This window comes from Leopardus geoffroyi, chromosome D1, assembly GCF_018350155.1.
Source record: "Leopardus geoffroyi isolate Oge1 chromosome D1, O.geoffroyi_Oge1_pat1.0, whole genome shotgun sequence".
Lineage (NCBI taxonomy): Eukaryota > Metazoa > Chordata > Mammalia > Carnivora > Felidae > Leopardus > Leopardus geoffroyi.
Genome location: NC_059329.1, coordinates 61375118 through 61387713, shown reverse-complemented (window position 1 = coordinate 61387713; position 12596 = coordinate 61375118). Strand labels below are relative to the sequence as shown.

Sequence of the window (12596 nt, the reverse complement as noted above, 5' to 3'; positions counted from 1 at the left end):
AAGAAAAGAGGCAACAGAAACAGAGATGGAAAGGCAGAAAAAGACAGTGGTACACAGGAAAAGAAGAAGGGAAGAGAAAAAGAGGAAGAGAGGGAGGAAAGAATAAAAGAAAGAGAATTCTAGAAAAAATTAAAGAATAGCTGATACCTGGCCCATCTTCAAATACTAGTGGTGAAGTCAATATACATTTCCTGGATCCTAGTACTTGAATTTCTATAAGAAAACAAACTAATTAATATAAATATTAATTCACCAAAATAATATACGGATATTGAGTGTGTTATATATATGTGTGTGTATGTGTGTGTGGGGGGGTATTTTTCCTTCAAAGTCCAACCAAAAGCTATGTTCTTACACAAATTTCTAAAAAAAAGTTTCACTTTGATTTACTAAAGGCTCTATCTTAAACATGTATAAATGAGAAATGCCCCTGGTAGCAGTGGGCTAAAAACACATAACACATCTGATTATAAAAATATCCTGCAATTACACATACATAAACATAGTCATTCACATACATGTATCTGTTATGAATGCATCTTAGTTACTAGCATAAAAGCTTCTTGTTTTACTATAACTCCAGCTTCAAACAACAAATTGAATATAATTCATTCTATTCCATCCCATTAGCCCTGTTTCTTTATTATTTTTACATATAAATATATCATATATGTAAATATTATTTATAATATTTTACACAGGTAATTATAAATAATTATTCAAATATATATTTAAATATAAATGCATTTATAATGTAACTATACATTACATATTATAATATGTTATATATGAATATAATAAATATTTTTTTGGTTAAAGAAATGATATGGCTTGGGGTGCCTGGGTGTCTCAGTCAGTTAAACTGAGTCCGACTCTTGATTTCAGTTCTGGTCATGATCGCATGGTTCATGGGTTCGAGCTTCACATGGGGCTCTGAGGTGCTTGGTATTCTCTCTCCCTTTCTCTCTCTGCCTCTCCCCAGCTCATGATCTCTCTCTCTCTCTCTCAAATAATAAGCAAACTTAAAGTAAGAAAAGATCTAGCTCTAAATCCATTCTTATATCAGCTGCTGAAAGGAAAATTTTATTTTACCTGCTTCCCCTTTGAAGTTACACTATGTCATTTTATGTCATGTCACATCATGTCATGTCATGTCATACTACCTTATATCAATTATGTACATTTTAACAAGAATGTTGTTTGTCAGGTATCATTCCAAGCATTGGAGTAAACCATTAAAGTAAAACAGCATTATGAAAGAAACTAAATTATTATGGTTTAAAAATTGGCTTTGTCTTTTCCCTCTTATGTAATCTCAACAGTCATTTTACCTTTCGAAGAACTAATATTCCTTGCAGTCAAGATATGGGTAATCATACCTCTTAATGGGTATTTAGAAAAATTAAACAGAAAACAGTAAAAGAGCTTATTACAATGCTGACAGAATTGAAAAACAAAACTTGCAAAAGTCACTGTGTAGTACTGTGTTGAGGTCTGATTGAGAGGTATATATCAAATTTATATCCATATCTACTTCACTCTGTATAAATTTTAACTTAGGGATATTGCAGATGGTTCCAATGATCAGTTGAATTTAAGGAAGATTCTAAAGAAGCATCAGTTGGGTAAAAGCAAATATGTTTCCTTTGCAAAGGAACAACCTTCCTTGTGTAATTCTGCAAAATTATAGTGACTTTACAGAGAACCGAGATCAGGAATATTATGGCAGCTTAGTATTATCAATACAGCGTTGACGTTGCAGACTGACAAGTCTCTAAATATTAGCAGAACAGCTCTTCACCCAGGTCAAGTTTATATTTTATCTGAACACCTAAGTTTGGTTTCAAATGGTCATTTTCCCAAAACACAAATCCTCATCTTGAAACTTGTAAAGAAGATGACTATTATTACCAGTAGGCATGAACTCAACATTTATATTGGGAAAAGCACTTTTGCTAAACAAGGTGGGGAGAAAAGTCCCAAAATTTGCAAAAGCATTTGATCTCTCCATGAACCTAAAAACAGCACCTAAAAACAGAACATGCTGATTGAGTCAAATCTAACTCATGTTGCAAAATATATTCCTGAGACACAGGTTTCAGGATTCCAGGGAAAGCTATCAAATCAAGAAATGCAGTCCATGTAATTTGGGAATCTAATACTAGCTGTGTAACCACAATATGCACAGGTAGCATTAACAGACACTCTTTAAATTGATCATGACTAGACCAATTAGTACTCAGAAGAAAATACAGATGAAATTCAAACAAGCATGTGACTTTAACTTTACATTTAACTTTAAAATGTATAGTTTATCAAACGCAGGATTCTCTGAACAATTTAATTCCCCAAATCTCACATACCCTAACTCAACACTAGCCATTCTTATGGGTCCCTTTACCCTGGAAAACTGGTTATTATTATATAAGTTTACTTGAAAGAACATTATAACCAATTTACTTGAAAGGACATTTACAATGGTAGTTGCTATTATTTATCTCTGAAATACTTCACTTACTACACGGCGAATGGCCTTTTCACTTTCCCATGTGTCTGTTGGCAGGACTGTCCCTCCCTGGAAGACACAAAACCCCACAGCTCTGTGTGCGGAAGCAGTTTTACTTCAAAGGCTTGGTCGTTTAATGGTAGCTTACAGGCCAACAAGAGAAGGTCTCCCAAGTACCCAGAAAGCTCTACTGAGATTTAAAAGGTACTGTGGGCTCCCAACCCCTAGCTAAGAAGCTTAAATTTATTTTCACCCCAAGGGATCTGAGAAAGGAGGAAGCATCTTTTAGATGTTGTACACCATAGAGCATCTTTTTGTACTGGAGAAACCAAAAGCTTTCATTTTTATTTGAACACAGTGGATCTGAGCAATTTCTTCCTTTGTTATATGAAAAGCAAGCTGGAGTGAAAACATGTAAACCAGAACTATGTTTAAACAAGATTGGCTGTTTAGGAAATGTTAAGCTTCTTAGCAAATAGAATAATAACTACTTAAAAATATTTAATACAGGGGCTCCTGGGTGGCTCAGTCAGTTCAGCATCTGACTCTTGATTTTGACTCAGGTCATGATCTCACAGTTCATGGGTTCCTGAGCCCCACATCGGGCTCTGTGCTGACAGCACGGAGCCTGCTTGGGATTCTCTCCCTTCCCTCTCTCCTCTCTCTCTGCCTTTCTCTATCTCTTTCTCAAAATAAATAAATAAAATTTAATTTTTTTTAAAAAAAGTATTTAATACAAATAAATACTTGCATGCTGTCAAACTTTTTTCCATGTAATTTATTGCAACAACTATTTTCCCCAGAGTTAACAAAACAAAACTGTCTAACTTTATCTTTCTGCATAAAAAATAAAATAAATTTTGGGATGCCTGGGTGTCTCAGTCAGTTAAACATCCAAGTTAAACTCAGGTAATGATTTCTAAGTTCACGAGCCCCGCATCAGGCTTTCTGCTTCGGGTCCTCTGCCCAATCTCTTTCTGCCCCTTCTCCACTTGTGTGCTCACATGGGCGAGTTCTCTCTCTCTCTCTCAAAAATAAATAAACATTAAAAAAAGAAAAGAAACATTTAAAAAAGAAAATATATTAAAGTTATTTAGTACATGGCTTCAGACTGTATCTTTCTATATCTTGTGGTTTTTTTTCTCAAGGATTTATCAAAGGCATATTTCCATGATAGTACAAAAAATGTCCCTCTGAGTTTTAAAAGATAGTTCATATTGGGGACCCTGGGTGGCTCAGTAGGTTAAATGTCACACTCTTGATCTCAGCTTAAGTCTTGATCTCAGGGTCATGAGTTTAAGCCCTACACTGGGTTCCATGCTGGGCATGAAGCCTCCTTAAAAAATAAATAAATAAATGATACTTAATACTGCACAGTAAGAATGTAATATATTAAGCACCTCTCTGATTTTTAGACTGCTTATGTTTCACAAATATAAATAATTATACCATCTTAGTACATATTTAATTCCTGTTTAGCTTCTTTTCAAAAATGTTAAGTAAATATACATCCAGAGAAGTATAAAGATTTGACTTCTTTTCTTTCACACTTGCCAATCTCTTAAATTTCCTAACATACTAGACCAAATGGGAAAAAAAAGTGTATTGTTATTCCCTTAATTTGTATTGTTATATTGATTATTAGTAAGGCATGATCTTTGTTATGTATTATTGGACATGTGTGCAAATTCTTTGGTAAATTACTTAAATTTGTATTTCAAAATATTCAAATAGATACTTTTAGAGTCCCTATTATCTCAGTTCTATCTTTATATTTAAAATAAAGGCAAACTATTTTTTCAGAAAATTTGAGTCCATGTAGGCACTTGATTGGGGAACATCATTAAATCCAAATTTCTAAACCAGGACCCCATTCAGAGTCACCCTCAAAACCTTTTCATGTCTTTATATCCTTGTCCTGCCTCCACTGTGATTCTGCCTTCACTGTGTCAAAATATTTGCATCTAAGATTATTCTGGATAATATTAGATAGTAAAACTCAAATTTTTCAAAATCAAATTTTTCAACTGTAATTTCTACCAATATATCAACTGATTGATGTATATGGGAGTACTAGATCATATTTTCATGAACTAAAGTTCTCTGTAAAATTTTGTCTACTTATTTATGCTAATAACCTAGTCTAACAATCCTGCCTGAATTCCTTTTGGAAGCTTCCTTAAACAAGTCACAAGTTCACATTTTACTTCTTTTTTATTTTAGGGCACTTCTCAAATAGACAATTCTTCACATTGAGACTTTCCCAAAGAGGCCAAAGTCATTATAAATTATATTTGGTATAAATATGCCATTTGAAAAGACAGGCGCACTAATGAGAGTTTTGGCACAGCTACAGTTAAGATGCATAATCTGTCATGGAGAGGAAAACACTTGGAATGAGACAAATCAACACATGCCTGATAATACTTGGGAAATTAAATTGTTCATGCACCTGGTGTCCTGGGTCCTTAGTTACTGGCTATCTAAACTGCAGATTTAATAAATATGCAATTCCTGGCAGATAGAACATTAAAAGAAGAGCTCTCTCTCCACCAACCAGATTCCCATGGTAAATAGGAAAAGAGCTGAGACAAGTTCTCCTAATCCTTTTGGTGACGTAAGGCAAAATTGCTCCTTTAAGTCTGCTGTACTGTGGAGGCCTTCTGTCTTCATCAGTCCTTGCAGCCATCTCAAGGACAGACAGACTTATCAGTTGTGGATTTGCCTTCACCCACGTGAAACTTCTTAAACACACAAATTAGCAATAACAACAGAAAGACAAACAAAAGTATGTCTATTAATAAGGCAAATTTGCATCAATGGAAGCAAATGTGAAAGGATTGCATAAAAGCAAGTGTTCCTTATTCATGATGAAATATAATCTCAGTAATTTGAAACTCGGTGTTAAGAAGTCGGAGACCAGGCACAACATGAGGTTTACCTCATGTTGCATCTTGGATATCTCCAAGCAGGAGATTCATGAGTTATGGGGTCTTAAGGCATGGTAGGACACCAAGTATAAACTAGATCCATAACTTACTAATTGAACTAATAGAGAACACTACTTTGACATATTTCTAGTAGTACTTCAGAAGAAAGTGGTCAGGTTGGGATATTTCTAGGGTTTTGGGATCCGGACCCAAGATCTGAGATATCTTTTTGAAGGTTGGAACTGAATGGCAATATATAAATCTTATGGCATAATAGTTTAGGGTAGAAATAATGTGGTATGGAAAGTGAAAGCCATCTTGATAAATAAACTGTTGTTCGATAAAGGACCTAAGCTGTTTTTCTACGTGAGCAATCTATTTCTCTCAAATAATTTCCATTTGCCCAGATTGCCTATTGATTATTTGAATAAATTTATTTTCAGGAATTTAATAAAACAAAGGATGGGTTTATTTGCTGTTTTACATCTTTAATTCCTTGTGCAAAAGTGTTCCTGCACAAGTAAGAGAGTTGACATAAGTATTCTCAGTTCACAGTCTGGATATGTTCTGTGTTTATTCAGGTGTTTTTGGTTCTGTTTGCCATTTCACTGATAGGAATAGTAGGAATTTTTACATTTAGTAAAGCTGGAGTTAAATGGTGTATACTACCTAGTACTCTGAGATTCTACACATCTTTATGTATTATCTTTAGTTATTCTCAAAGGCTCCTGAGAGGTTAAATTGATGAATTCCATAATGACATTTTATATAGTCATTTCTCACAGCTATATCTCAAGAATACAACTACCATCATTAACACATTAACACACAAAGTTGTTCAATGCATATCTTCAATAAATAGCATATTGCTGGATCTGTTAATACTAATGTAACATTTATGTAATGCCTTCTCTGTGTTGGGCCTTGATATATCTGATAAATCAACAGGAGAATACAAAAAAAGAAATATTCTTTTTCCTGGAGGTGACTGAACTTTCAGTTTGAACACCTCATCTAAGAATCTGTCCTCACATGTTAGGAATCATTTATGCAAGACCTCTTTCTCTGGTTCCCAGTCCCACATTTAACTTATACTTTTTCTCAAAGGTCATAGGTCTTCACAACTTTGAGTAGACAGGAAACTACCTATTTTATTTTAATCTAAGTCACACAAAAAATTTTAATGAGTAAAGGATTATTAATTATGATCTATATTTCAATATTTCTATCTTTAAATTAAAAAAATAATAATGACAAAAACACCCAGGGAAATAGGAAGCTACTTTGGGTAATATATCATTCTCAGTGGTATTTTATTTATATATATTAGTGGCTTCAATTCACAGCATTATTATGAATATAGAAAGCCTCAGGACAAGAAGAATCAGTGGAGATAGCTGATCAACCAATTTTGCACTTAAGTGATTTCCATTATGATTGCTTTTCCTCCATAGAAGGGGAAATAAACATTTTTCATCAGAGAAAAGATACTTTATCAATACAAGTCAGGTTTATAAAAAATTATAACTTTGATGTTATTTTTGAAGTATATTTTGATAAAGGGAGAACATGCTGGGGACCATGAATTACCTTTGAATCCTAGATTGGCTACATATTAGTTGTCTGACGGGGGGGGGGGGGGTTCGATAAATTAATATATTTGAATTTCAGCTTGTTCAAACTGAACATGATTTGCTAATTGAAATGAGGAGAATATATGGCTTTTTATGTGAGAAAGTAAATAATAAAAGACACATAAAAGTGTTTTTTTTTTAATTCCTTAACATGATTCATCACAAGGAGAGTCTAATGCTATTTTGTGGAATTTGTGGAAATTTGACTACTCCTGTTGAATGCCATTGAATCTGTGCATTCTGCTAGCCTGAAAGTCCATATGTTTATGTGAAACTACATGACCAAAAAAGGTCCTTGACATGCAGTTATGTGTAAGGTGCATGGTGTGTGTAGGGGTACAGTGTGGAATGATGATGGGAAAGTTTATATAGTTTATAATTTAGAATTCCAAGGTAATTTCTACATATATTCTATAGGGTTTCTGAAACATATAGTATAAATGGAACAATAGCAGAATTCAAACAGATGTCTGTGAAGCAATTAAATTTTGAGAAATCTCAAAACATATTGTAGAAGACATGAACAATCCCAAGATGTAGATACTACATTAAAACAATTCGCTTCAGGGGCGCCTGGGTGGCGCAGTCGGTTAAGCGTCCGACTTCAGCCAGGTCACGATCTCGCGGTCCGTGAGTTCGAGCCCCGCGTCGGGCTCTGGGCTGATGGCTCAGAGCCTGGAGCCTGTTTCCGATTCTGTGTCTCCCTCTCTCTCTGCCCCTCCCCCGTTCATGCTCTGTCTCTCTCTGTCCCAAAAATAAAAATAAACGTTGGGAAAAAAAATTAAAAAAAAAAAAACAACAACAATTCGCTTCAGAGTGAAATGAGATGACACCAAGACTTAATGAGAGGCTTTCAATTAACCTGATGCAAAAAAAGTACCCAGTACTTGGGCTATTTCTGGAGCTTCCCTAGGAAACAATGAAGAATGGACTTTAAATCAAGAAAAGTGGCACCTGGTGGCTCAGTCAACTGACTGTCAGACTCTTGATTATGGCTCAGATCATGATCTCACATTTCGTGGGTTCAAGCCCTGCATTGGGCTCTGTGCTGACAGTGTGGAGCCTGCTTTGGATTTTCTCTCTCCGTCTCTCTCTCTCTGCACTTCCCATGTGTGCGTGCTCCCTCTCTCTTAAAATAAATAAATTAACTTTCAAAATAAATAAATCAAGAAGAGACTGGGGCTTCCTAGGAGATTATATCCTCGTGAGATAGCTGCATGAATAATAAAGAAGCTCAAACCAGGTCATAGGACTCTTGATTTTGGACATGGAAGAGAAAGCTGCCCCTGCAGGACTTTAGCAAACACTCTACCTTGAGATGTCAGGTAAGAGAGAAGATATTGTTTACTTGCATTTGGAAAAGACTAAGAACAAAGAGACTATGGATAAATTAGTGAGTAGAGACACTCTAGCCTGTAATACGAGGAACTACAGGAATCTAGAGGTGTTTCTTTCTGTGAAAGTATCTCTAATTTGTTTTCCCTCAAGAACCTGAAACAGTTGGACAATGCTATTGAGCCAAAGAAAAGTGAGTGGGTTTAACGTATTCCTGAACTAGAGAAGTGCACAACTACCCATGCCTGTGTTTACACCGACCATGAGATTCAGCCTCATATCTAAACATGGACATCCTTTGAAAACAACAAGTGTAGACTCTGGATTCTGAAAATGCTTTGCAAAACCCATGCATGATAAAAGGCATTGTGAATAAACATGGCACCAGACCCTTAATGTTGGAAGGTGCAATGATTTGACTAAGCAGAATGAGTTTTATCCAACAAAGAGTGAGTTTTCTAGCCACCCATGCCTGTGTTTACACCGACCATGAGATTCAGCCTCATATCTAAACATGGACATCCTTTGAAAACAACAAGTGTAGACTCTGGATTCTGAAAATGCTTTGCAAAACCCATGCATGATAAAAGGCATTGTGAATAAACATGGCACCAGACCCTTAATGTTGGAAGGTGCAATGATTTGACTAAGCAGAATGAGTTTTATCCAACAAAGAGTGAGTTTTCTAGCCATTCTACCTCCATTCTCTATCTTTTACAACAAAACTCCAGATTAAAAAAAATACTAATAAAGCCTCTTGAAGATAATTTCAATTTTTGTAATTTTTAAACACAATGCATAGAAATATAGTGATTCCCTTGTTAGTATTTCTAAAAGTCTGATCCAAATTGACATGAATTAAGATTTTGAAAAATTCACTAACCTGTCAAATGGAAGCAGAGACAAATGGGCTGGATTTTCCAGCTTCTTACCCACAATGCCAACCAAGTTAGGTAGTCAGACTTTATAGAAAAACTTTTTAAAAAAAAACCATTATTATTTTATCTGAGACTCTTAATCTGACCAAAGATTAGACTTAAGGGAGAATTCAAATAGGAACAGCTGGGAAATACTCAGGCCACCACAGCTAAGGCCCATCAGCTCCACCCAGGGAATGATGATTTAGAAGTGCACATCTCTACAAAGGCCCACAAATGATACCAAGGATGACTTTGGTGAGTGAGGGTAGATGAGGGGTTGGGAAAGGCATATGTGCAAATATTTGTATGGCTTATTGTCATTGTGAGATAACTGCTACGATAGGAAGGGTATATAAGTATAAATGCAATGTCTATGTAGTTCCATAAAAACAGAATCTGGTGAGAGGTGAACTCATAAAAATGTATACTTTGCTGTCTGTGGGAAAGAGATTCAGCGTATCACAAGATTCATTGTTTTATTTAAATAAATAAGTTTTGGTAATGAAGACTATGAAAACGGTCTCATCTCTGACATACTGTGCATTTTGTTGATTATTAAATAGGCTTGTCACTTCTTCAAAGAAGTTGCTAATTTTACTTTCCTAGATCTTTGTTATAATCTTCAAGCTTAGAGCCAATAAGAATATGGAGAAAAATAATTGATATTTATTGAATATTTGGATGAATAAATAACCATACCTATATTGAATTAAGTCAATAAAATAAGCATTGTATAACATTTTGTTATCATCATTAAAAATGAACTGTTTGCTTACACAAGTACATAGTAACTATGCAAAATATCTCTAGATCTTTTTAATTAAAATTCAAAATATTTACAATACTTTGGTCAAACATGGTCAAACATAACCATGAACATGATTTTTTTTTTTTAATTAAGCAATCTAGGGACACCAGGGTGGCTCAATTACTTCGACTTCGGCTCAGGTTATGATGTCACAGTTCGTGAGTTCAAGCCCCTCATCAGGCTCTGTGCTGACAGCTCAGAGCCTGGAGCCTGCTTCAGATTCTGTTTCTCCCTCTCTCTCTCTGCCCCTCCCCAGATTGCACTCTGTCTCTATCTCAAAAATAAATAAACATTAAAAAAATTAAACAATTTGTTCAAAATTTTAGTATTTTTAAATATATAGAACTAAATTCTTGCTGATTTTGTTCATGTTCAATTGAAAAAAAAACATTTATATTCAACAATGAATTATCATGAAACAGTGCTTCATAACCTATGGAGTGAAGGTATACTTAAAATTTTGCAGTCACCAAATACTTTCATAAATATAACTAAAATTATGTTTAATGGAAATGAAATGAAAAATACATGCAATAATAACCTTATTTTTATATACTAATAATAATTAGTATTATTAAATTAAATTGTTTAAATTAAAGCATAGATACATTATGTCAATTAATGCAAAAGTTTCTAAAGATTTATTTTACTTTTTTATTATTTTTAATTTTTTTAAATTATTATTTATTTTTGAGACAGATAAGGAGCAGGGAGAGGCAGAGAGAGAGGTAGACACAGAATCCAAAGCAGGCTCCAAGCTCTGAGCTGTCAGCACAGAACCCACTGCAGCGCTCGAACTCACAAACTGAGAGATCATGACCTGAGTTGAAGTCAGATGCTTAACTGACTGAGCCACCCAGGCTTTAAAATAAACCTTTAAATCAAAGGTTTATTTAAATTTCTGCACTCATCTCACTGGAGAAATAATAGGATATCAAAATGTGCCAAGAACTACAGTTTAAGTAGCTTTGTCTAATATGGATCAAGGTAGTCTAAGGCAGTAAGAAATACCCAGGGATGATGTACCACTGTAATTACAGTAACAAGTATGAATTTGCATGGATTTTTAAAAGAAATTTACTTGAACATATCATATACTTTGGATTTTTTATTATTTATTTATTTATAACAAACATTATATCAGTTAAAGTACTTAGATAAACTAAATACCAATGATACTTTTTTTTCCCTCATTTTTCCTTCATAAAGCTACAATATCTAGGGAATTTGATCAAAAAAAGCAGGTTTTGTTTGTTAGTCTAGAGGCTTAGATGCTCTGTGTCGGGAAACAGCATTTAATTTCATATTAGAGACAACTCAGGGTCAATTTAAAGTAAGATGTATTATGAGTTGTCAAAGGTTCAAGTCAAATTTTAACATCTGTGACTGAGTCAATAAATTTTGTTCTAGGAAAGGCATGCACCTCTGGCATTATATTGCCCACCAATAGCACCACATCCAGAGTCTCCACCTTTGTGGTGACAGGCATACCTGGGCTGGAGGCTGTGCACATCTGGATCTCCATACCCTTCTGTGCCATGTTCTTCATTACCTTGGTGAGCAACATGACCATCATGACAGTCATCTGCAAGGACCAGACCCTCCACGTGCCTATGTATCTCTTCCTGGCCATGCTAGCTGTCTCTGATCTGGGTCTGTCCCTCTTCACTTTCCCCACAATGCTGGGGATCTTCTGGCTGGATGCTCGAGAGCTCACCTTCTCTGCTTGCTTCACCCAAATGTTTTTTATTCACACCTTCCAGGATTTTGAGTCAGCTATCATACTGGCAATGGCCTTTGACCGCTATGTGGCCATTTCTCGTCCATTGCGCTATTCTTCCATTCTCACCAACGGTGTAATTTCCAGGATAGGTTTGGCCATTATAGTGCGAACATTCACTGTGCAGGTGCCTCTCCCCATCCTCTTGAGGACGCTGTGCTTCTGTGATTCCAATGTACTATCTCATTCCTACTGCTTGCATCCTGATATCATAAAGCTCTCTTGTTCCAACACCAGGATCAATAGCATCTTTGGACTGTTTGTGGTGCTATCCACTATGGGACTTGATTTTCTCTTCATCCTCTTTTCATATGTCCTGATACTGAAAACTGTACTGAGCATTGCATCCTATGGTGGCCGTCTCAAGGCTCTCAACACTTGCATTTCCCACATCTGTGCTGTGATTCTCTTTTTCACACCCATGATCTGCCTGTCCATACTGCACCGCTTCGGCCCCAAACTTCCCTCATGTATCTACGTGACCATGGCTAACATGCATTTTCTCATTCCCCCTGTGATGAACCCTGTTGTGTATGTAGTGAAAACCAAGCAGATACGAGATAAAATTCAGAAACTCTTCACCAAAAGAAGACCAGGAGAATCCCAAGTCACATTTATAACATAAATGAGCACGATCCTAAGAGAGAAAGAATGCTTCATGAAAGCAAAGAGCTGCTGATATT

At 35.4% G+C, this 12596-nt stretch overlaps 2 protein-coding genes across 3 annotated transcripts in view; one reads left to right on the top strand and one right to left on the bottom strand.

Moving 5' to 3' along the window:
- Positions 1 to 9379, bottom strand: part of LOC123601246 (olfactory receptor 52Z1-like) — a 53355-nt gene extending 43976 nt beyond the window's left edge. The window contains exons 1-2 of one of the 2 annotated variants that reach the window (XM_045484251.1): positions 9289 to 9353; positions 148 to 213 (exon numbers count right to left, since the gene is read on the bottom strand). The gene's annotated coding sequence lies outside the window, so the exon portion shown is untranslated. Of the gene's footprint in view, positions 1 to 147; positions 214 to 9288 lie in introns of both variants that reach the window. The other variant, XM_045484250.1, reaches the window with a different exon arrangement.
- On the top strand, positions 8389 to 12596 carry LOC123600432 (olfactory receptor 51G2-like). The gene is made up of 2 exons (XM_045482488.1): positions 8389 to 8395; positions 11544 to 12596. Exons 1-2 carry the CDS (start codon positions 8389 to 8391, stop codon positions 12536 to 12538), a joined length of 1002 nt encoding a protein of 333 aa, XP_045338444.1. The 3' UTR covers positions 12539 to 12596.